Below are 25,468 nucleotides of genomic sequence, written 5' to 3'. Positions count from 1 at the left end.
TTTCAAACAGCTGCTGGAGCTGTGGGATCCCCTGCCGCACCTCAGGTATCCCCCCCGGCTGCTGTTTGGTCATCAGATATTCATAAATTGTCTGGTTTCAGCAATTCCCCTTATAAACACTCCTGAGTATCTGGCCACAAATTTTCCTGCTAGTCGCTGTCTGTACAGATCTGTTGTCCCTGCACAGGGGTGTGCAGCAGCTAATGAGGGGGGAATTTGCCTTATGAATGATTCATGCTGGGATGACCCTCATCCTATTCCGTTCAAAATGAACAGCAGGAAATAGCACAATTACAAGTGGGACAAGAAGAGGCCCTTAAAGCACTGTGGCCATCCCACATTGCCTGTCATTGCTTTCTGTGGTTTGTGTTTTCAAATGGAGCCAAGGAATGTCACAGCTCCTCATCTCAGGGCGTTTTGAGGAGCCACAGCTTAGAGGGATCGTTCTGGGGAAGCTGTGAGCTGCATCCAGCTCTGTTTTGGCTTTTGATCACTGGGAGAGGCATGTGTCAAAGTGCAGCCGCAAGAATGACAGTGCGCTTCATTCTTTTGCCTACAGGGACAACAGCCCACTGCTTGAAGCACATGGTGTTCAGGAGCTTGCCACGTTGATTAAGGGAAGGGATATCAGGCTTTGACAAGTTACACTGGAGGCTGAACATTGTCAGCTGTAGAGTACATGCTAGCACATATACTGCATGCATAAAAAGCTATTTATCTTTGTGAAGGGAGAAGCTGTGGCTGACTATAGGGAATTAATTTCCACAGATCTTTTGGGGCTTCTTGATGTGCATGTGGTTGGCATTGCTGCTGAATGCCTTTATATTTCTCAGACATTGATGCTACTACTGCTGGAGTCAGAAAAAGAGATAGGCCACAGCGATGTTGTGCCTCATAGCTGGGGTTCTTGGGCTCAGAAGGTGACGTAGAGAGTTTTCCTGCAGATGGGGTGTAAAGGGCAGCATTTTGTGGCTGCACTGGGTCCTGCTCTGTCTGGCACACCAGTGCCTTCCCATACTGGACTGAATGGGGCAGAGAAAGGCATTTAAACTGAAAGTATTGAGCTAGAGTTCAGAAAATCCAGATTCTGACACAGCCTTTCCAAGGATCTTACGCAAGTGACCTGGTTTCTCTGTGTCCTCACCATGGTGGGACTTTCTCGATCCCTTGTAGGACCCTTGTGTGAGGTAAATGAAAATACTCAGTTGCTCTGCTGGTGGGCACCATTTGTTACCCTAAAGGGACAAACCTCCACTCTTACTTGTGGCATTATGGGGTTGATGCTGCTTCTGTCTCACCAAGCTGCCTGCGTAAGTTTGAGTCTAGCACAACACAGACAAGTATTGTGATGGTCAGAATTGTTTTTGGCAACTTCTTTTCTCCCAAAGATACCACATTTTCTTTTGCCGTTTCCTCCCACCTACCTCAAACTCTTGATGCAGGCAAATTCTCCAGAGGGCAAGACCTGGCGGGGATACAGACTTCCCTGAGCTGGGCAGTGAAGTGCAGTGACCTCCCTCAGGAATCCTCCCTCCTGTAAACATTTCCCTGAAGCCTCTCCTGGCTCAGACCCTTGCCTGTCCTTGGGGAGCTGTGTCAGCTCCAGCACCCTGCTCTGGACACAAAACTGCCACGCTGGTGCACTCCCACAGGAAGCTGGATGCAGTCCCTAAGCACCAGGACACTGTTACTGGATCATCTGAGCACAAGCTGACTGCCATTGGGAGCAAGGAGGAGCTTTCCCTACACGTTTGCCCTGGTTTTACACCTTTCCCTCGGTGCTGCTTCTGGCCGCTGCTGGACTGCTGGTCTGGCTCAGCACAGTTGTTCTTAAGTCAGTTTTAATAAGTGTGTTTGAAACAGAGATGGCTTGCTGGAGAAGTTGGTATCCTCAGGAATGCCGCCCTGTTGCACAGCATGCCTGTCGTGAGCATCTGTCTGGCGTTGGGATGAAACCCACAGCACTGGCTGTGAGGCTGTGGTGTGGAGAAGGTTGCCAGCTGCCCGCAAAAAGCAGCTGATGGATCAGTGTTGCCAGTGGACATTGTCCCCTGCGTCATGGCCAGGAATTGGTACATAAGCTTGTGCTGTCCTTTTATAATAATCGCTTCTTTTATCTCCCTCTTCAAAGGTGGCTTTGCATACAAGACCGAGAGCAAAACCATAGCTCATTACTTGATTGCATAATTACATTTTGCTACAGTGTAACTTGGTTATGGAGGTAGTTGATGGATCAAGGTCAGCAGTGGGGCTCAGGTCACAAATGGGCGGAAAAAAGGCTGGGAACTTTTTAGTGCAGAATACCACCTTGTTGGCATCTTTTGCAGCTCAGGTTAGGTTTTTGTGGCCCTGCTGCTTGTCCCGCTGGCCTCACAGGCAAGATGTGGTACTTTTCACATGGTCGTGAGGTGGCCAGCAGCAGCACCATGGCTGGCTGGCTGGTGGAGTGCAGGCAGTCGGTTCGTTTGAAGAGCCCGCTTGCCAGCCTTGCAGAGCCTTTCCGCAGGAGTCCCTCAAGACCTCTGAACCCGATGTGTGTGTCACTGGGGGCTTTGGGCTACATTTTGGTTGGAAAGCAGAAGATCTGTAGCTCTTGGAGCAGCTGGTTTCTGGAAGAACTTTGTGGTATGAGTTGAGGGGGGAAGAAGTTGGAGGGTTATAAATGGAGCTTGGTTGAGAACTGGTGGTGTGCTGTAGCAAGGACTGATCAAGTAATTCAGGGAACCTCTTCGACACTGCATGCTCTCTGTCCTGCTGCACTGGAGCATGGACCGTGCTGCACCATGGCAGCTGGTTCCTAGATGTGGTCATTACTGGGTGCACAAACTGGGTTTTTCCCCATTCAAAAAATAGGAGAAAGAAGGAACAAAAGGCTTTAGTGTACATCAAGACTTGTAAAAATGAATGTGCATCCCTCAGAACAGTAACTGAAAGTAAATCATGCAACAAAGTTTATGGGAGTTGAGCCCTTCACAACAACCTAGGCTTTCTACAGACTTCCAGAGCCTGATATGAATAAATAATTTAATGGCTATGAATGTGAATGCTGCTGGTTTTGAATCTCGGGTCCTACCATATTAAACCCTACAACCAGCTCTGCCCTCAAGGAACATTCTTTCTGCAAGGGCTTTGTATCCATTCAAACGTTATCTGCATCCTCTGAAGAGGCAAGAGCTAAAAAAATGGCTTTTGAAAATGTGTAGCGCCAGGATTATCACGTCTCTTTTTTATCAAATTTACACTAACGAAAAAAACAAAAGAACAAAACCCAAGACTTTTCAATATCAAAGTTAAATTTAGAAAGTGGACTTTTTAACATATCCTTGTCAGTTGAAAGCTTATTTTTTTTATGACCAGCTTAAAAAGCAAAATCTCACAGCTTTATATTGTATTTTTTTTTTGTGCCTCAGATGCCTCATGTTTTTTTACTGCCCTCTTCTAAGTAAAATGATCCCCATGGTGCTCTTTACTTTCTTGTGTGTTCCTCTAAGTTCATGGGCTTGTTGCATGTGTTCTGTGTGGGTGTTAGCAGTTTGCTAATATGCTTTGGTTAGGTCAGTAGAGGTGCAGTAGTGTAAAACCAGTAAATGAAGTCCAATGATTTTATAAGTGTTCTGCCGCTTGCCCGATTGAATTTCTGCTTCACAGGTTTTCACCTTCCATATGCTCTCCTGTTGTGAAATGTGCCGACAGTCATTCATGACTACGCTGTTCATTGCCCTGTGTGACGCATTTGGAGAGGGTGGGACACTGTGTGCCTGTTGCTGACACCAACACCATGACTATAGGGGCAGAAGTGATTGTTTGGGTCCATTAGTATGAATGCATCCTCAGATGACAGTTTTGCTAAATCATCCTGCTTGCATGAAGTCCCTGCCTTTGGCTGATTGACTTAAATCAGACACTTGGGGACAGGTTATCTTTGGGTCTTTTTCTCCTAGCACCAAGAAGTTATGTTCCCACAGGGAATCTAATCTTCTCCTTAGTTTCCATTGTTATGAAAGTGATCATATGCATTTTAATTGAAACATTCATGAAGCAGTGTTTATTCCTTGAACAGAATGTGTAGTCTACCTTTAATGACTCTTAGACGATCCAGTTCTGCTGTTGTTGCTGCACTAATGATTCAAGACTTAGCACTGATGAAACCATAAGAAAACCATGAAATATTGTGCATAGTAAGAAAGGGCAGTTATGCCCATGAGAAAATGGTTTCTCTTTTGTGGTGGGTTTTTTTTCCTCCCCCAGTTCTGGAGTAGCACAGAAGAAAGCACTAACAACACGTTCCTTCTTCAGTGATGTCGTTAGGACAGCCCTGAGGTTTCCTTTCCCCTCTCAACATGTTTGCTAGAACAGATTAACAAGATTTCTTTAAAGTTTATTGTGCTAAGAAAAATATTTTTGAACCTCTGAAGGATCCAGCTGTGACAGGTAGTAAACTCCAGGCTTTCTCCAAGCAAGGTACCAAGATTCAAATAGGCAGGCTTAACAACTGACCTTTTTTGTTATTTTGGCTAATGTAGGTGTTTCTCTTTGTGAATGTTGGTGCTAAGTGCTTTTCAGAAGGCTTCTTGTTCCTATATCCATTGAGGCAGCGAGGCATTTCAGATCATAAAGGAGCAATTTGAAGTGCAAACTCTGCATGGTAGGAAAAGAGGACTTTGTGTGCAGGGCCCTCAGCTCCTTTTAAGGATCACCAATGTGCGGTAGGCTGCTGATATTTCACATCTATCACATACCTACTTTATTATACGCTGTTGCAGTAAGCCAACTACCCCAGCCAATCCTGGGATTAGTGTTTTCATTCAGACCAGGACTGCACTTTTGGAGTAGTCCCTCTAAGTCACCCTTACATACAGCTCTTTGATTTGCACCACAAAGCAGTTTTAGGCTTAGAAAACTAGATTCCTTTTGGATTACTAAACTGGAGGGTGCCCTTTGGGAGTGCACCTAAAGTGCCAGATACTGAGACCATGGGACCAGGTGGCAGCTAGGCCAGACAGAACCCATCCTGAAATGTGTACAGTGCAAGTGTCCGGCCCTTGCCACCAACAGTTTCACTCTACACATTCGGTCCGACATTGTAAACACAGCCTCTGTAAAACACAATCAAATGTCTACAGATTTGATTGTAAACCCTGGCTCTCACTGAGACTGCATGCTGCAATAAGTAGCTACAAATAGGAAATAGTATTTTTTAACTCTGGATTGCTTTGTTGATGTATTTTGGGTCATATAATTTAAAGACAGTTGCACAGTCTTCTGTATACTGGTAACACAATAAAATGGTCTCCTGCTTTCCTGTGCATTGTGCCAAATAGAGTTAGTGTATTATATTACTCTCTCTAGAGTGAGTATATTGTCTTAGATTGGAAGTTGCAGTCATTAGTTGGCTTCTGAACAGGATCAGATGCCAAAGCTAATCTGAGTTCTCTAGCAAAGTGTGCAACAGAGTGAAAAATTTCACTACAGCCACTACTGCAAAATCCCTGATGGTATACTTCCATCTGTCTGATTCTTGGGAAGCAAAGCATCCACTACAATGGGTCACTTGGCTGTGTACGCTGGAACAGTCAGATCTAAGCTGAGGCATAGTTTGGGTCCATTCAAAATGTGTGTGCATTGTCCATGGGTTATTTCACATCAAAAGAAATCTAACAGAAAAAGAACAAGTCAAGTTGTCAGCACATATGTATTGTGAAAATGCATTCAGGGTAAATAAGCCCAGTCTTCTCTGTGACTTTGTTTTGGGCAGTGAGATTTATCAGCTCATTCAGGCTTTGCAGAGATACTGTGACCAATATGTGGATGGGACTTCTTTTCACAGCAGAGCTGGCTGATTTTCTAAATTCCCAGAAAATAAATGAACGATGGGCACTGCACTTTAAGCCAAACACTTTATTTCTTCCCTTTCTCTTGCAAAAATGTTCTGAGAAGCTAGAGGCTCACTCATTCCTCAGGCTGAATATCCCTCTGTTGTGTACAACCAAAGACAGGCTCTTCATGCATAATGAGCAATTTAAAGAATGTTAGATGAGATGCTAGCTCAGATCATCTGGCTCAAGGACATGGAGCCAGGAGGAGTCAGGCCCAGTGGAGGAGCCTGCTCTCAGGAATTAAAATCCAATGTCTCAGTTACATGACAGGTGCTCACCAGCAAGCTCTCCCCACTGGCAGTCAGTAATGCTCAGGACCAACAGAAATGGGCCTGCAACCCCTCTTCACAGTCTTCCTTTATAGCACATACCCACATTTGCTGGTGGTTGGGCTGGTGAGAAGAGGGGTTTGGAGTCTTGGGCATGTGGTTTGCTTGGGTGTGGTAAAGCAGCCCCCAGCAGAGATAGGACAAGCACCTCAGGGTCACCCTGGCAGATTTTAATGAAGCACCATTGACCTTTTTTGCTGGCTTTGTCAGCAGAAACATTGCTGGGAATCCAGGCTTTGAGGCACAGATCTCGGTGGGTTCCCTTTGGCTCTCCCGGTGGGCAGCAGAGCTGGCCTCCGCCCAAGAATATGCCATGAACCTTTCCTTTTTTCTGTGTAGGCGCTGCAGCAGCTGGTGCAAGGGGGAGGGAAAAGCCACATAAATTGTCACACTTCATAACGTTTTGTCTTGGTTGTAAGATCCTGCCTGTCGAACACCAGATCACCCCAGCCTCAGCTGATGCTTTAGACCACAGGGCTTGCTCTTCAATGGCCAGTTGTAGCCGACCTGTCAGTAAGCTGTCAAAATATTAATAATTTAGCACCACTCATTTTCAGAATGGAAGTTTTAGCAGCAAAAAAATTGAATTTCCAGCCCTGGTCGTGACAGCTCTGAAATTGGTTTAATGCAGGAGAGATCTTTCCAGCATTAGGAAAGATAGGGAGAGTGTTGGAGATTGTGTGTTTCCACCAAGTCTCGTGGTTTGAATTTAAGAGTCAAAGCAAAGAGGCTATCTCAGTCCATCAGCAGCTTATGGTTGTAATAGGCCTGGTGAGCTCCTTGGCGCGTCCTCTTATCTTCTGCCCACGTGACGTGTTACTTCAGAAAATGAACTACACAGAAAATCGGGTGAAGGCCATTTTCTTTCTCTGGACCTGCACCCCGTGCAGGGCTGTACGGTCCGGTAAGGACAAGCACTTTTTTGTCTGCGTGCTAGAACATCATCCCACCGAGATTCTGCCTTGTGAGGACTGGGACTGGCTCTCAGTCCCCTTCTCCCTGACATTGTTACAACGCATTATTTCATTTATGTCAGAAAGGGAGGGAGTTTGCCTAAGAAACTGAACTGGAACCCAGGGGAAATAAGTTTCTCTACTAGCTCTGACACCTCTTGTTTTATGGAACACTCAGCAAGCTGACTGGTCTGTCAGTGCTCAGGATCTCAGCACAAAAAGGTAGAAGAGACCTTCCCTGTACTCCTGTCGTGGTGAGGGCATTTTCACTCAAGACCCAAAGCATTTGTACTCTGGTTTGAGCCTTTGAGGATAACTTTAATATAAATAATAGAACAATAAATTTAATATTGACTGCTAATTTTCCACTATGGGGTTTCTTTTAACTATCAGAAGAAAACGGTGTCATGTTTATAAATGCATAATCATTATTTTAGTTTATACATTGATATTGTGATCAACCCTAATAAAAATAGCCATATCACAAAAGTAACCAATGGCCACAAATAAATTTATTGTGCCCTGTGCTCAGGCTCAAATTGATGCCAAGAAACTCTCTTTGGCCCCATAGAGAGATCACAGGTTTAAAGCATCCCATCTGGCCGTGTTTGTAGGGTTCTGACATTATTATTTTTCTTCATAGTTATTTCAGGCTTTAGCAGATGAGGCAATATGATGCTAATTTAGGAAATCTGTTTTTCTTGTATGCAACTAAGATATCTTCATCTTGGCCCATCTTGTCTCATGATCATTATCTCTGAATGCAGAGATGTATTTCTGGATACCATCTTGGAGTTAGCAGAGTTGATAACATTGCTACCGATTTCAGGCACATTGTCAGAAAAACAGAATGTAGAGAAGACAATGGATGAGTTGGGATTCCCAGGTTAGCAATTATCCTGGGGCTTCACCGGATCCCCAGGCTGCCAGGAATGCGATACCAAGGCCAATGCTGTCAGAACCTTCCCCCGCTACCCTTCATAGGAAGCAGTTGCTTTCCTAGAAGAGTGATGCTGAACTGGATGGGCCAAGTGCCATATGCTGAGATCACTACTCTAGTTCATAACAGCTCCAAATTTTAAAAGACTTTAAAATTCCAGCTTGCAGTAAGATCCAAAATTAAAAAAAAAAAAATCAGTCAAAATCCAAATATACCTTATATTTTAAAAAGAAAGGATTAAAAATTTCTTCTGTCCAATCATGGATTTGAATTTGGGGTCCGTCATTAAGAAAAAGTAAGGAAAAGGACAAAATATGACTTGCTCTGTGTGCCACATCAGTGAGCTGCTCGAAGTGCAGGCTTCCCTGGATAACGCTGTACACAGAGCTGTGCAGTCATTGGTACCCAAATCTTACTCCCGGATCGTGTTCTCTCCCTCAGCCTACCCAGGCTCTCTAGGGAGGTGTGGAAGTGAGCAGCCTGGCTTGAAGAGTCATCCCAAGTTATGTTCCTGTCAGCACTCATTAAGCTGAAAGCTGCTTTCCTATCAGGATTGCATGAGCAGCTCACCAAAGGCCCATGCAGTGCATCTGGGCGTTTTTATCTTTATGAAATACTCCATAAAAATGCACCTGCACGGTGGACAGGCCAAGAGCTGAAAGCAGGACACAGTACTGAGGTATGGTAGGATGGACAGGTCCGAATTTGGATCCCCAAAATTCATTAGATTCATCTTCTTTGTAGCCAAATGTGAGACTGTAGCTTGCGTGGATCTATACGAGCTCATTTTGGTCTAGGTAACCAGTTAGTTGGGGCAGGATGGAGCTCAGCATCTCTTGCAGAACCTGCCACGGGTTTGGGTCAACACTGTGCTGTGTGCCTGGGCAGATGTCCTTGCTGCTGCGGGGTTACCTTGGGCACATCCATGCTGCAGTCATACCTTTGTCTCCAGCATTCACAAACTTCCTCTGTGGTGATGCGAATAATTTAATTAGCCCTTGAACGTGAAAGGTGCTTTAGGACAGCTTGTGTCCACATATAAAGATCTGAAGCTGAATTACAGAGGCTTGTCCAGCACTTGATTTTTTTGCCTGTCTAGGAATACTGGGTCAGCTCTCAAGACTTAGCAGACCTGCGCTCCACCTCTAGCTTGGGTGTTTTAAAGTGAAGCTGACAAATACATACCTTGAGTACAGAGAGTTCCCACAAAAGTGAGGGCAGATAGCCTTCTAGTTATATTTTTCAGAGTTAGATTAGCTTGCTAATGCTGCTTCTCAGCTTGCAGAGCTGGGGACCAGACCTGCATGGGTGGTGATTTTTTTTGAAAATGTGCTCCCTCCAGCCCACAGATGGTTCTGGCCGAGTCTGAATACTTGCAGATACCATATTGTCTCATCAAGTGAATTTCTGCTCTGCAGCGGGGCTGTACACTCCCATGTAGCAGCTTGTTATTTTAAAACATATCTGCTCTCTCCTGTTTCTAAAAGGCCACTGAAAAGACTTGTCACCAATCTCTTATGAAGCTAGAAGGGGGAGGAAAAGTGGAGTGTGAACAGTAGAATATCACCTGCCATCTGGACAAAGATGCGATGAAATTTAAAGTTTGGATGCACATTTGCGGGTTTTGATCACATGCCAAGAGAGAGCACAGCTACAATTATTTTAAAGCGTTTCCAGACAGGCACAACCCTAGGTCATGGAAGAAGCTGCAGTGAAGCAGGAGGACACTGAACTCGGTCAGGCTGTACACAAGGCGTCATTGCCTGTGGGAGCGCTGCTGTGGTCTGCCTAGGGCTCGCCCTGTGAACAGCACCTACATGGTTAAAGACCTGTCCTGGGAATAAGAGCATTCCAGGATCCGGTGCTGTGGTATGAGGTTTGTGGTCACAAATGCTCAGATACTCCAAGTCATCTTTAGTTTCTGAACTTTCACAGGTTTAAACAGGAGTTGGGCATTTGCATCTCATCTAGGAGCCCAGATGTCTTTGAGAATCTGGTGCCTTTGTTTATCCACGCAGGTCTACGTGCCTTGATACTGGTGCTGAACTTGGTGCTGTTGGCATCAGAGGGGTGTTGATTAAACCCTGCCCTGGCTGAGGTCAGTGAGGAATGTAGAAGGGGCTTTACTGGGTAAAGAGCACCATAAAGCAGATGCTCTTCTGCAATGCCGTCCTTTCCCCTGGGATGGAGCAGCGCTTTTGCAGCCGTAATGAACACGATCCAGTCGCTCCATGGTCTGCCTCCGCAACCACAATGAAATGTCGTTGCTGATATTTATGATTCCTGCTTAATATCTTTTAAATGACTGGATGAGCTCTAAGTATTAACACTAACATCAGTAAGTATCCCAAGCCAGATTCTGTGGGAGGGAAGCCTTGCCGTGCCATAGACTTTGGTGCAGCTTAGTGCTTTTATCCCTCTGAAGATCTGGCTCAGTAATTGTGCAGAACATAAAAGAGAAACCCGTAAGTGCTGTAAACAAAGGAAAACGGTTACTCTGGGAGTGTGTTAGTTAGATGTTTCAACACTCATAATTAACATCCCTTTCCTAAACTGGGGTACAAAGTACCTGCAGAATGGGCTTTTTGTTTATTGCTGCTAGTTTCAGTGACTAAATTTATTAAGTCATTAGGTTTGCATGTGAATGTGTATATTTGCTATTCTCCTTTGGGTTATAATAAAAGAGGATCTTTACACGTACCAAAAAAAAAAAAAAAAGCTATCTTTATTTATCTGACAATTTTGAGAATGTTTGTATTGCTTACCATTTCCCTACAAACAAGTGGCCCAGTCCGGGGCGATGCGAGGATCAGCTGGGTTTGAATACGACAAACAGTGACAGTCGTCTTCAAGCTTCCTGGCTGCCCCTGAGCGTTGCATGTGGAAACCTGTCACCAATTCTGCCATGGTCTGAGGACATTAGGGGCTTCTGTGCCAGCCAGAGGTTGGACTAAATGAACAAGGAAGCAGATCACTCACCTTCTGTGATCGGAACCCAGGAGCACCATGCTGTTGCTTACAGGGCACCCTTTCTTTGCATCTGCTGGCTGAGGATGCTCAGGGTGCCAGTGGTGCTTCCAGCCTGGCATGGGCAGGGGCTGGCACTGCTCTCGCTTGCTCGGAGCACCACCAGGGCTATCCACTGCCCTGGCAGCGCTGTGACTGCACCGAGGCAGTGACACCATTGGACTGGCATTTTTTGAAGGAGCCAAGACATCTGAAGGTGGCAGTGCATTCGCCGAATACCCTGCAGCCTCCCTTCACAGGTTTGGCAGGGATGCTTCCCCACTGTCTGTGGAGCTTCTCCAGCTTTACAGAAGTGTAAAGGAGAGTCCAGTCAAACTTACCGTGTTCAAGGCCAAGAGGCTGGGTTAGATTTACCTGACCAGGGCAGGGAAAAGCTAAGGTAGGTTAGAAGAAAAATATCTGTCCTCTCCCGGATCGCCCCCGGCCTATGCTGGGGCATAGTCTTTATTTAACTATTTATAAATATAAATTTTTATAAATATATATATATATAGTGTATATATATATATATAGTGTGTATATATATAAATTATATTAACATAAAATTCTAAAAAAATATTTATAAATATAAAAAAATTAAAGACTGTTCTGGAGGGGCAGATGGGGCCAGATATTCCCAACACCTCCCTGAAGGACTGGACTGGCCCAAGTGATACAGAGATTAACTTGTGCCTGGCAGTCCCATCCACATTTCCGTCTACAGATGGCAGGAGACTTTACAAGGATAAGTGAAGCATCTCGTTTTTCTGAACCAGAAATGGGTTTTGGGGCCATTTGTGATACCTTGTACCCTCTGTGAGCAGGTCTGACATGCTGAATCCCCAAATGGCGGTTACATCGATACAACTGCCTTTGACTCAGTGTCATTGAATGTGGTCTCCCTAATTTTCTGTGTGGTAGTTAGCATTTTTTTTCTAGACTGTGCAATTTCCAATAGAACTAGACTTAGCATAAACAAGACCTATGTTTGTTTTTCAAAGCAAATCTAATTACTCATCTTACTGGAATTGCCTTTTGTTCAAGGGATTGGATTGAGATACAGAAAATAAGTTGCAGGCAGATGCTAATCAGTTTGCATGTAAATTACTAACATTTCATGCACGTTTTTAGTTTAACAATTAGAAAAAATTGCCTTTTCAAACTTCTTTCAGTAATATCTATAGACATTGGACAAAATACCTCAGGCTCTAAATCTCCAAATAGTAAACAAATAAATGTACTTATTTACTTTGTATGCAAAAATAATTTAGTCAGAGGCACATATTTCACATGAAGATAAAACCAGGCAGATTTCCTTTTTTTTTTGCTCCAGATCACAAGCCTACTCTTTAATGAGGAGAACTGGTGGGTTTTCTGAGTGAGCTGAGTTCATGACGGTGCTGACAGGGAACCAAGAGCGCTGTGGAGTTTGCAGAAAATTTCTTTCTTTGTTTAAAGACTTAAAAAAGACTGGTGATTAAAAGATGGAGCCGTCTGTCCTCTCACTGTCTTGTATCTGGTCATGCTATTTCTGTCAAGGAGAGGGCTGGGAAAATAATTGAGTGGGGTTCATTATAAGCCAGTTTCAAAAGGTCCCTGCAACAGCTGAGAGAGTGAAGATGCTCCTGACTCCAGGGCTTAACCATGCCATTACCTCTGGAGGAGCATGTCCTTAATGTCCTGTCAGAAGCATATGGCAGGGACAGCCTGAGGATCCCTTTGCTGGTTTTACTGACTCTGTGTCTATGGGGTGAAGAGAAAGTATTGGACCCCAGGGCTGCCATCTAGCATATTTCATCAACACTGAATTAATCTTAAAACCAAAATCAAACAAAACCAAAAAGCTTGCATGCCCCGGAGGTCTGGCCAATAGATCAGTAATTTTCCAAAAGTACCTTCAGTTATTTCAGATTTCAATGTGCAGCAGTGGCTGCTACGAGCTGCTTTATTACTGAGAAGCCTGTTACGCTCATCTGCACTTCCCTTTCTTCCCAGCTGTTCTCAACCCAAGAGAACTGAAACAGCAGTTCCCACCTGGTTCAAAATAATTGCCACAATTAACTTTGACAGTAAAGCATGTAGAGAGGTTCTACCATTAATATCCCAATAGCCTTTTGTTATTGGTAGCCTCGAAGCATTCAGCAAAAGGCACGTGCAGAAACTAAGTGACAAGATGTAGCTGAAGGCTTGGTGTTGACCACCAAGAAGATATCAACGGAGAAGAACATAAGGGTTTGCATGTTAAATAGATTCAGAGGACACTCCAAATATCCCCAGGCAGTGCTGGGGAGCGTGGCCTGTGGCTTCTTTGTCTGTCCCATCTCCTTTCTGGTCAGCTGGTTTTTCCTTCTCCATCCTCTTGCTCATTGTGTCACATCTGCACGTAGTAGTGCCCGTACCAAAGATTTCTGGTGCTCAAAACCGTGAAGACCCTGCGGTGTGTTGGTTTGGTGGTAGGATGAATGGCTTCCCAGCGTGTGTTTGTCCCTACGTGGCACAGTGGGTCACTAGCTGATGCTGTGATATACAGAAGAAAAAGGTTGATAATAATGAATAAAAATGGTATTATTTAATCAGAACTTAGCTGTCGAATCCGTGGGGTTTCTAATCTGCCGAATGGACAGAGCTGGGCTGTTTCTTGGTGGCGTTGCCATGGTTGGTGTCCTGAAGTGCTATTTCAACTGAATTGTGGGGGATGAGGAGGAATCAACCAGCCAACTCAAAAGAACAATGGGACAGTTTTGTTTGCTTGGAAATCACTATTTTTTTCTTTTTTTAAAAAAAATCTTCATTAGGTTGATGTCTTTAAATACATTTGCTTTAAAATAATGTACTCATTTTGCTGCTTTATTGGTACAAGTAGATATACAATACGGCATCTGCTTTTATGAACAACTACTGCACGTTGTAAAATTGTATACTGCCGTAATTTTAAGATAGCTGTTTCTCCGAAAACTTGATTTTCAATAACATTTAAATAAAATCTGGATATTTTTTTTCTTTCTGAAACAACATTTTCAAAATGCGTTAGTTTTTGTATTTCTTCTTTATTGAAAATAAAAAAATAGTCTTTGTTCTGTGCTGAAATTACAGCAGACATTGAAAATCCAGGTATCTCACACACAGTAGATTCCACGCTTTGGTCAAGTTGGTAGCAATCCTTCACAGCCTACCAACTTCTCAGTCCCCTAAAGGGAATTTTCTTGATAAGTTTTTATTGATGGGATAACAAGGGCATGGGATGGGGGACTGAGTTACCCAGTTTGGGTTCAGAGATGCTCTCCGTCACAGGGCCTGGCGCCAAGGAGAGCCCCTGAGCCAGCGGGTCGCAGGCAGCCGCGGCAAAGTGCCTGGCTCCCGGTGACTGCCTCTGCTGAGGCAGGACAAAGCCTGGAGGTAAAGAGCAGATTTAAGGAGTGCTTAAACACTGATCTTTTGGGAAGCTACTTCAAACACTGTTCTATAGGGCTCTAAGTCATCTAAATCTCTCTTAACTTGTTTCACTCTCTTCTTAAAATATTTATTTTTCCGGCAAGGAAGACTCCCTCAGATAAGGCAAAATAACCTGTTGGGCTGAGGGTGGTTTTATCTGTGCACTAATGATTGATGCAAACTTCACATGCGCAGCACTGCTCCACACTTTCTGCTGTGCTTTATCTTCTGTGGCTTCAAGCCTGCCTGGCTCCGTAGGTCTGTTGCACGCTGGATTTATTGTCAGACCAGCACCACTTTATATAACCCCCAGAGCACTTGGGAACACACACCTGAGTGTTGCTGAATGTTCAAAACACTCACTCATAAATGAAGTCTGCAGGAAATATGTGGCATTGCTTCAGATGCTTTGCTGAGCTGTTGGTCATGGGTTTTCCATTAGCAAGGTTGGAGAACCTTGGAGAAGTCCCAAAGGCTTCCGAGTGGCAAGGGCTTGGGAGAGAGCATTGCTTGCTTGTAGTGGCACCTGCCTTCACTCGCAGCACTCTGAGATACCTTCTCTGAGTCCTACAAGAAGGGATTTTGTTGTTAAAACAGTTTTTCTTCAGAAAATAGTTTTAAAGAACCCAATGGGAGCATTTGTTTGGCCAAGATGAATTTTCTGCTGAAAATCAAAGTCTGGGGAAAAAAACCAACACAACAACAGCCACCATGTCTGACTCAGTGAAGGTTTGGGAGCCTACTGCCACAGAGTCCCCTGGCCAGCCAGCTCTTTAAAATAGGTTTAATCTTTACCTGTTGTTAAAATCTTGAAAAGTACTGGGACGTTAGAAGTTTTGGTCCGTAGGGAGTGTAGTTTCCCCCCTGAGACTTCATGCAAAGCCAGCGCAAGTGGCAAAGGCACAGCCATCCCCACAGCCGGCACAGGCTCAGGGGATGTCTTGGACAGACCCACGTGTCCTCCATTCCTGAGCAGCTGTGGAATCAGTTCTCAGTATCTGAAGAAATGCTTGTGTCAGAAATCTTTAAAATTACTTCTTTCTCTTTATTGAAAGATTTCCAGGCTTTGTGCCAGCATTTCCTGTGGTCGCTTTTCAATACAAATAGTTTACTTGCTTTGGTACTCCCTTTTCTCTGAATCCACTTGAATGCCCCTGACAAACTGCCTTTTACCCGTAAGAATTTGAAGCCTCCTCAATATTTTAGACAACAACTATTGCACATTTCTTGCCCATCACAGGGGAGGTAAGAGCAAAACCAGGAGAAGGCGTTGGGAGCAGCAGATGAGCAGCAAGGCTGTGTCTGCTTCTCAGCTCTCTTGGTTTTTTATTTTGCTTAGTGTTTCAGTCTAAATCCTGGCAAATTCCTGACTTTTCCTGCACGTTTTTCAAGCCTGTTCACTGTAGGCTGTTATGCAAACCACAGCTCTGCCGGGGAAGGAGAGCCTTCCCTTTCAGTGGGGAGTTCTCTAGATGTCTGTTGTCGCTGGGAGCTGGTATTGCTGATGCCTGTTGTTTTCTATTGTTAAACTAACCGCAGTGTGTGACCGTCGTGTATCGCTCAGTGATGCCTGATTTACGAGATCAGTGATTAATTCCTTCCATTGCTTTTTCTTCTTTCTCTGTCACTGCAGGATGTTTTCACACCAGAGTGCAAATTTAAGGAGTCTGTCTTTGAAAACTACTACGTTATTTATTCTTCCACGCTGTATCGGCAGCAAGAATCCGGACGAGCGTGGTTCCTGGGACTCAATAAAGAAGGTCAAATTATGAAGGGAAACCGAGTGAAAAAAACCAAACCCTCATCACATTTTGTACCCAAGCCCATTGAAGGTATGGAATCTGCATGCTCCTTCCGACAGTGGGGTATGGGGAGGGGGAGTTTGCGTCTTCTGTTTTGGGGCTTCTGAGCTGCACGACCAGAAAGCAAGGACAGTATTTGTAACATTTCAGCAAGGTGCTGGGCTGCACTGTTAGCATTTCATCTGCTTTCCTTCCTATATAATAAGCTTTGAGCATCATCCCGAAGGGGTTTGTCAGCTTTGGTGTGCTAAAGGATGAATTTAAAAGCCCAGCAACATGAGGAGTTTCTGGGAAAGGAAAGCAGCCCTCGAGCGGCCAGCAGATCAAAAGGCATCTGATCCAGCAGTGACTGTAATGTTGTGTTCTCTGTGACTGTTTTCCCAGCATCATTCAGTGTGTTTCAGTCCTATGTAGAGCCAGTAGAGGTAGGATTTATCTCACCCAATTTTAGACACTCTTGTTTATGGTACCGGAAGAGAAATCAGTCCGACCAGCACAGCTGTGGATGTACTTGATATGTTTACCCTAAGATGACTTAAATCTGGTTTTTCTCATATGTAAAGACATCCTAGTTAGTCACTGGGGGGTAGAGAAACCTTATCATAAGTGTCCAAAGTTAGATGAGATGCTGTCATGCCATATGTCTTCATCACAGCATGAGGCTTCAGTGGAAGTCACAGAGTTGAAGTTTTTCCCTCCGGCAGTTGACAGCACGCTACTGAAGTGTGCACAGGCTCGTGCCAGGGCATTTTGCTTTTTATGGGCTGGCCCCTGATAAATGGAGAGACGTAGTGTGGTGAGCCTAGTACTTAACGGGTACTAACTTGATTTGGGAAACAAGGAGACCTCTTTTCTGTTCCTTGGGAAAAGCACTGCTTTTCAATCCCCAAACTAGGCATACCTTTTTGACCCCACCTTGGACCTGCCAGTAGCCGCCTGAGGGACCACAGCATCCTAGGGTTGGCCGCAGCTACGTGGCTCTGTGCCCCTCTCACTACCCTCGTGTTGTCTATGGGGACAGGGTTGGGTGTGTGGAGAGAAGGAATGAACTGATGCTTTCCTGACAGGTACCACTCGCAAGTGGTGGATGCCACAGCTAAGTCCATGCACTAACAGCTGCTCTAACTGCTTCCCCACTAAGGTGCAGGGGCAGACAAGTGTGGGTGTGGGTGAGAAAGGCCAGTTCAGGAAGGCAGGCTGAAATCACCTGTTGGACCACTGAAGCAAAGTGCAATGAGGGAAATTCAACGCAGCGTTCCCAGGGTATCTGTGGCCTTTGCACAGGAGATGGAGATGGTGGAAAAGCAGAGAATGGCCTGGAGCTGCTTGTCCTGTGCTTGTTTTCAACAGCTTTTCTGCAGCCAGAAGCCTTTTCTAGTTTATCTGAGACATTAGTGGGATTGGTGCCCTAAGCCCTCATTGAGTTTTGCTAAGGGCAAGGCATGGGGTCAGTCACCAGCTTCTCTTCTGTCTCCTCCTCTCCTGCCTTGGCTGGGAAGAGAGTCTTTTGAAGGTGCTAGCTTTTACAGCTGGGTTTCCAGCTCCTTCTGGTATTTCTTTGCTGCCTGGCTGGGTGTTGGCACTCATCAGTGGGGTTCCTTTGAATCCAGGCTTCTTCTTTGATGTGTTGTGTGTGTCGTCTGCTGAATGGCTCCGTAATAGTCTTCTGCATGCATTAAACTAGCCATTCCTGTGGCTTTCCTTGTGGAAAGACATGCCTTAATAGGGGTGCCTGACCCACAGTGGAGTTCTCATTGCAGCAAATGCCACTCTGGGTTTCATTTTGAAACACCCAGCCCAGCCCGAGAGCTTCCCTTTCCTGCAGTTGCATCCTCCCACACTTGCTTCAATCACAGCTGTCACATAACCTCCCGAGCGAGTGAGCGCTTTGGAAGTTGGCAGCCAAATTAAGGGCTCCTCCACTCCTTCCCTCCTCCACATGCTTTGCAGTCAGCCTCTGTGAGTGCTGCTGCATCAAAGAGCTGGCAGTCTCCCAAGCCAAGGCACGTGTCAGCTTCCCAAAGCATTCAGCTGTCTGGGACTGTGACTCCAGATGGAGGACTCTGTTCCCAAGCCTAAGATTCATTGTAGGTAGCAGAGGCTTGTGGGGAGGGCTGGAGTAAAATGCGCTCAGCTCCACGTGACTTCTCTGTGCTGCAGCCATCAAAGTCTCCGCAAGCAGAGATGTTACAGAAAAGGGGCAATTCCCACCCTGTTTTAACAGCTTCTTTCTCTTTGTCATGACTCTAAGGAAGTATTGAAAGTGCTCCCCCGCTATATTTCCATGCCCCTTCTGCTGAATGCTGTGGCATGCCACAGCATGTAGGCTTTGCTGCTTATTCGGGCCAATATTTTACAGCTTCTGTCTGTGGTAACGCACTCAGGTTTCATTTTGCTCCAGCACCACCACCAGCATTAGCCCTGATGGCTGACACAGTAATGTATGCAAGGAGGATCTGATCCCCTGGGAAGGGGAGGTGTTACATACATTGCTAGGAATCACTTCACCCACCACTTCAATGGCAATTATCTCTGAGATGAAACTTCCCAGTTGTTTGCCATGTGCAGAAAAATTATGCAGCAGCTTAGTGAAGAGAACGTTCGCAGGGAAGGGAAACACAAAAAAACCCAGATTGCTGCCAGAGTTTATTTGGCTCCCACTGCTTCGTACTGTTTTCTGAATTCAGAAGTCCTCTCCTCAAAGTTGCAAATGGGCAGTAAACTAATAAATAAATATAAAATACCTTTCCAGATAATTTCCAATGACTACATATGCCTTCATGTGCATCTATATACCCAGTGGTATCTGTGCATGTATGTGTGTTATTTATGGCTTTTAGCAGCTACAGCTTTATGCTGTGCTAATCCCGCAGAGTGTTTGGCTCCTGTAGGTTGTCAGGATGCTGGAGGTGTTCTGTGCAGAAGTCGCTAGATACCAACTGGAAATGTTTTGGGTTTGGGTTGGTAGGAGGGTTTTTTTTGATGTAGTATAGGTAGGATTTGTTTGGTTTTAGAAATAGCATTAAGCTTAATCAATATGAAAGCACAAAGAACTTATAAAGTAATAACAGAGGAAACGTTAAGTTCCTCTCCCGTCTGTGCGCAAGCAAAGCCAAGGCAAACAGCCTGGCAGGCAGCAGTTGATGTACTGTGTGGTGCCAGCTTTGGTTAAAAACACACATACGCAACACATTTCTTTTGATATTTTTATTTCTTTTCACTGATCGTTCAAGCTAAATGAGCCCTTAAAGTGCAGACATATAGATTGAACCAGACTGCATAAGAAATTAGCTTCAGTATAATTGTCACTTGGAGACCAGACGATCTTTTAAAGCAATTTCAGGCTCTTTAAGTATCTGTAGTGATTAGTGCTGGACAAACGCTACCATCCATAGTGCCTCTTGTTCTTTCAAACATATCTCAAACAATGGGAGACTTTTCCAGTTCCTTAAGTGAGAATTCTATCAGATGCTTATTGTGCTCTGTTATTTATATTTCCTTCTCCTTGAAGACATCATTTCCAGATTGCTCTCCCAAAAGAGCTACATTTCGTCTCTCACCTGGCCCAAGCCAGAATGCTTTTGGGGTGGCAAACCTGGCCACAAAAAGCAGAAGACAATTCTTCCTCCATCTGAGTCAGCAGAGCTGCCCCTAACTTCAAACTTATGGGGCTTCAGCCCCCATGACGTGAACATGTCTCAGATATGAAGGTGACCTGATAATGACTAATCTGATCCATTTATTACAAACGATTAATACGTGTGTGCAAGGACAGCAGCCAGATCTTTCCCAGTGTTTTTTCCCAGGGATGCAACATCCCAGTTCTGTTAAAGCTGAGTCCTCAGATGCTGCAAAGAAGTACAAGACACAAGGAAGATGCGGTAGGCCTAGTGAAAATACTTCAAAGGTACCAAATCCTAAAAAGTGTTCTTTAAAAAAAAAACAGCAAAACTCCACACTCTTTATCAGTCTTCGTTTACACAGCTCCTCTTTTAGGTTTGTCTTGCAAGTGGGCAGGCTTTGCTATGTTTTCTATCCCACACTAACTCGCTTGTTCTTCTATCAAACTCCTAATGATCTTATTAGATGGCAAATGCAATGTATTTTAACCATGCTTTTGCTTGGTTCTTTGTCATCCTGTCCTGCGTTTCTTACCTGAGCAAAATCTGATTCCCTCTGGCAGCATCCTGCGCATTTAGCCAGCAGACAGACAAGAGCTCGAATGCCTCTGAAATGCATCAGCTGGGACCGGGTTTAGAACGCAGTAATTAGAGGCAGAAAACGAGGGTGCATAATCACTTGCTCCCTCCTGCCCCTAGCTGCTGCTCAGACAATTAATTCTCTCCACTGAAGCATTAGCTAATGCAGCCACTACTGCAGATACTGACACCTGGAGCTGTGGCATCCGTCAAGGGAAAGAGCCCGTCTCCCAGGCTGCCTGCCAGAGGGTGAGTGCCCCGACACTGGTCCGGGCTGTGCTGCGGTCCAGCAGGGCTAATGGCCTGCCTGCCTGCGGAGCGGCAGCTTGGGAAAAACTGGGCTCCTCCTGACTCGCTAGGGTCCGGGGCAGGGAAAGCCAGGACTGAAGCTGGGTGGACAGGATATATCTAAGGTCTTTTAATAAGCTTTTCCCCATGTTCTAGGGAAAGGAAATGGAGTTATTGCATCCCCTGAACCTCCTCAACTTGCAGTGATGCCAAGTGAGAAATACTGGGATCAGGACACAAAATGCCGCGTGCTTCTCAAACTCGGGCAGTCCCTGACGCCCAGGCAAGCAGCACAGGGTGATTTCGGTTTCACTGTGTGGGTGGTGTGCCAGTACCATGCCTGGGAAGCAGAAGCGAGGCTGGGATCCTGTGCCAGCGCTTAGGCGAGAGATTGAGCTGTTCCTGGTGACAGGCAGCCCCCTCCAAGCCTTCGCCTTCAGGAAGGATGCTCCCCACCACCCCCTTCCCTGTGCTTGTACCCCTAGTCTCCTTCCTGCCTAATTTGCTAGCTGTTTCTCTCTGCAAAATTGTTTCCTTGTGTGTGCGAGGGCAAGCCCTGCTAGTTAGCAGGGAATCAAAAGCCGCCAAGAAGCAGACATGGGCACAGCTCCACTGTCGCTCACCCTCTTCCATTTATGCCTGTGGCTCTTCAGCAGATCAAGCTAGCGGCACTTTCCAATTAAAGCATGAATATGGATGTGTTGATTAGAATCTGGGACATAGGAGCTGATTATCTGATTGAAGCTCCAAAGCATTAGCTTGGTTTCCAGACATTAAGGGCTGTATTTGGCTTGGTGTGTGGGTGGGTGGGATAAGTAAGGCAAGGCAGGGAGGGAACTCTTCTTCTAGCCAAGTTGTTCATCCTTCCAAAGCTGCCTTGTGCTGTGTGCACACAGCAGACCTCCCAAGCATCTAGGCATGCCAACTGTCACACTGCTGCTACTTTACCTTGACGCAGGTGACAGGGGCAGTGTGTCTTCACACACACGTACATGCTCAGGGACCCCAAACAGGCATGTCAGCGAGTGCTGCTAGTCCTGAACCTTTAAAGTTTTGGCAAGATCTGGGCGCTCACAACAATCCATTTGCAAATATCCCCCAGTCCGTGACTAATGTCTTCACGTGTGAGTCATACTCAAACTTCCTCAGTACAAGCAGTAACAAACTGCAGTCCGAGAGCCTGTGTTGTACAACATGTCACACTGTTCTTAAAGCCCAGTGTATGTGGCTGTGTGCATCCACACCCCTGTGTCTGTGTGCACACCCCTGTGTCGCAGTGCGCACAGGTTCGCAGCTGCCTCTGGGTGATGGCCATGGCTCAGCACACGTGCAAAAGCCTCTTGCAAAGGAGAATATCCAGGCACTACCTTGTGTACGATGCCATATAAATACTGCATGCACTGATACTGTAGGTGTATGTAAATACTGAAAATATGCTTGTCCTATGCTGCTACAGATTTTCTGGCATGCTCTGTTGGCACAGCCTGTTTGGTACAGAGGCTTTGACAGCTCTGTCTGAAAAGCACAATGCGAGCAGCCTCTAGCCATGCTCCATGTCAGTACTTGCATCGTGCACTAGGCTGGAAGATAAACTTCTAATTCATGCCCTATTTGCTTGCTAGGTACAGGGTTTCCTTAATTTCTAGTTGCAAATTGTTGTTTACTTCTGTAGCCTGATTTATATTCATTACTCTGTGGGCCTTGTTAGCAGCTCAATGTTTTTGCCCAAAGGCCATGGTAAGAGGCAGGGAGCTGAGGAAAGGCAACATGGCATGGTGCTTCTGCTGCGGGCTTTGCTCAGGCTGTGCCCTGGTGGTTAAGTGTCTAGCCCAGCCTGATGGGGTACTGGGGATGGACGTGTGTGAGATGGGCTTAGTACTGGCAGCTGCATGGGGGAAGAGCTCATGGAGGTCCTACCAGCTCCAGCTTGTAGGACCAGAGAAGTCAGGGTGAAGACAACACTGAACTTGAAGCAGAACTTTGCATATGGAATGTCGGGGTACTGGGGCAACGCTGGCACAAATTCCCAACTCGTCCAGGCAAACACATCTGAGAATAAGGTTGGTCATAGAAGTGGTGTGTATCCTCGGTGTCATCAAAAGGCTCTGCGGCCGGGCTAAGAAATCACAAGGGTGCAAGTTTTCCTCGGTTGTTAACCTTTTCATACTTTTGTTTAAGATTTTATGAGGTACTTTGCCACAACAGGCAAATTCACCTTCACCGGCTTATTGAGTGAGACTTGCCAAGGTATGAGGGCAGCTCACAGCTGAAAGGGGACAGGAGAGCCCTTTTCATTCTGTTGCTGCTGTGCTACGCACTCCCCTTGCAGCATGCAGACAGCAGTGATACTCCGGGCAGCTGATGGGCAGTCCTGGCATAGCTCATCCTGGCCTAGACCAAGTCATTCATTTTCTCTTTTTTTCTCATTTTCATCAACAATATCCAGTAGCAGTAACTACAGGTTTGCAGAGCAGTGCCTGCCTTGTAGCCACGCTGGGAGGCCCAGCTAGTGTGTGTGTTGAAACTGCTTTGAAAGCCTTGCATGAAAAATGTATGGGAAAAGTAATATTTTTTCACTGCTCATATATTCAGTGCAATATTCCTCCTATTAATACACAGTTGACTGCACTTTATCTCTGTCGTGTGTTGTTGCACCCTGTTATAACTGTTTATCTAGCTATGAGTAAAATGCAGAGCAATAACATCACTTGCAGCCTGCCTCTAATTGCCAGGATTTATTTGCAAATCAGGGGAGGTTATAAATATAAGTGCTTAAATCACCTTTTCATACATAGGGTATTTTTTTAGTTTCTTTAGATAATTTTTGAAATTTTGTTCCTGTTGATCACCTGGAATCAAAACCTGGTGGGCTCTGTCCCCTGTGTTTGAGCTCTGTGCCATTGTGACGTGACAGCTTTGCAAAATGAAGCAGTACACGATCATTCCTTTCTATCCTAATTTTTGCAAAGATCTGAGCGTGACATTTGCAGTCTGGACCTACCTGAAGTTCTCAACTCCAATGTGTCTGCCCTTGAGATGCCTCGCTATTTCAATCACATCTACACCCCACCACATCCATGATGAGCTCATCGGAGATGCTCCTTTGGTGTGAGCTGCTGAGCCTCTCAGCATGTACCCCTGCTCTGGCACACCTCACATGGAACAAGGACAGCTTTGAGGACTTAGTCCACATGGCGGGTTGGATAAATACTTTATGCCTCGCAGGACATGGGGATGGGCAGACATTGCCTGCTCAGGCTGTCTAAGCTCCAGCAAGTACATTTTTATAGGACACACATTGCTTAGCTAGGGTCTGGGGAGAAGGTGCCCTCTATCCACCCTGTTCTCAGGTGCTGCCAGGTGACCACGCAGAGCTGGGCTGGCTCCTGGCTTGCTGTCACTGAACTCATTCCCACGTGTCAGCTCATGGCCTTGGCTGGCTGTCTTGATTTACAGGAAAAAAAAAAAGGAAGTGCTGAGAGCAAACCTCAGCTCCTAGCAGAAGGAGCCAAATGGGCTTGAGTCACCATTTCCAGATCCACAGCTTAACACCCAGAAGGCTTGGATGGCTCAGATGCAAGTGTAGTTTTGATTCAAGAGTCTCAAGGGCTTCTTGTTGGAGGTTAAGGGCTAGGAACTGGTAAATTCTTGGACCTGTTATTAGATGATAATCGGCATCTTGAGAAAATACATGGTGCTGTGAACTGGAATGTTTATTTTACATAACTAGGAATATATTATGGAAAAACAGTAAAGCACAGAAAATCTAGAAAGACTTATCTGTGAGAAATCCCCTGTTTCTATCTGTACCTTTGGAAGAATCCAGAGGCAGAAGAAGGATCTGACTGGCAGTGAGGGCAGTAACAGATCCTGCTTGGAAACGGGATCTGCTGCTGGGTCACTGAGTTTTTCTGTGTCTGTGTGTGTGTTCATATTGGTGCTGAAATTTCAGCCTCATACACAAAGAAATAATTCATTATGGTCACTAATGTCTGTGTCTTCAGGCCTGTTAATGGGTGTCTTTTCTGTTTGCAGTGTGCATGTACAGAGAGCCATCGCTGCATGAAATTGGAGAAAAACAAGGACGCTCAAGAAAAAGTTCAGGGACACCAACCATGAATGGAGGCAAAGTTGTTAACCAAGACTCGACATAGCTGACAAATACACTCCCTTCTTCCAACTCCTCCCCTCCCACCCACCTACCCACCCCACCTGGCGAAACCACACTGAGAAGATGACAACTGAGCAAGGCAGGACCTACCGGCAGTGGCTGCGAGTCTGAACTCCAGAATCTTTCTTTGTGTAGGATGAGGAAATCGAAAACCAGATCCTGCCTGTTGCAACGTTTTAAAAAACAAAAACAACAAAAAAAGTGAAGAAAATATGTTTTAAATCAGGACTCCATTAACATTTTCAAAAGCAAACTGTTTGCTCTGTGATCAAAGGGGGAAAAAATCTCATCTCTGCATAATAATAATAATAATAACAACTAATAAATATAATAATAATAATAATAAAGATGTTACCTTTAAAAATAAAACAGAGCTTTTGGAAAATTGAACTTAGCATATGATGTGCGAGAAACACGTGGGAAATGCAGCTTGGGACTGTGCTGTCTTATACTTTCACGTCACGTTCACACC

General features: G+C 45.3%; 1 protein-coding gene across 6 annotated transcripts in view; it reads left to right on the top strand.

The window, feature by feature from the left end:
• Positions 1-25,218, top strand: part of FGF12 (fibroblast growth factor 12) — a 228,028-nt gene extending 202,810 nt beyond the window's left edge. For all 6 annotated transcript variants that reach the window (XM_080410567.1, XM_080410568.1, XM_080410570.1 and 3 more), the window contains 2 exons: positions 16,170-16,368; positions 24,861-25,218. In XM_080410567.1, the coding sequence (XP_080266693.1) occupies positions 16,170-16,368; positions 24,861-24,979 (318 nt within the window). In that variant the 3' untranslated portion in view covers positions 24,980-25,218. The remainder of the gene's footprint in view (positions 1-16,169; positions 16,369-24,860) is intronic.
• Positions 25,219-25,468: the final 250 nt, after the last annotated feature.

Source organism: Falco punctatus (assembly GCF_963210335.1).
Source record: "Falco punctatus genome assembly, chromosome: 13".
In the NCBI taxonomy this organism is placed as follows: domain Eukaryota; kingdom Metazoa; phylum Chordata; class Aves; order Falconiformes; family Falconidae; genus Falco; species Falco punctatus.
The sequence above is the reverse complement of the archived record's forward strand: the minus strand, read 5'-3'. Positions and strand labels throughout refer to the sequence as shown.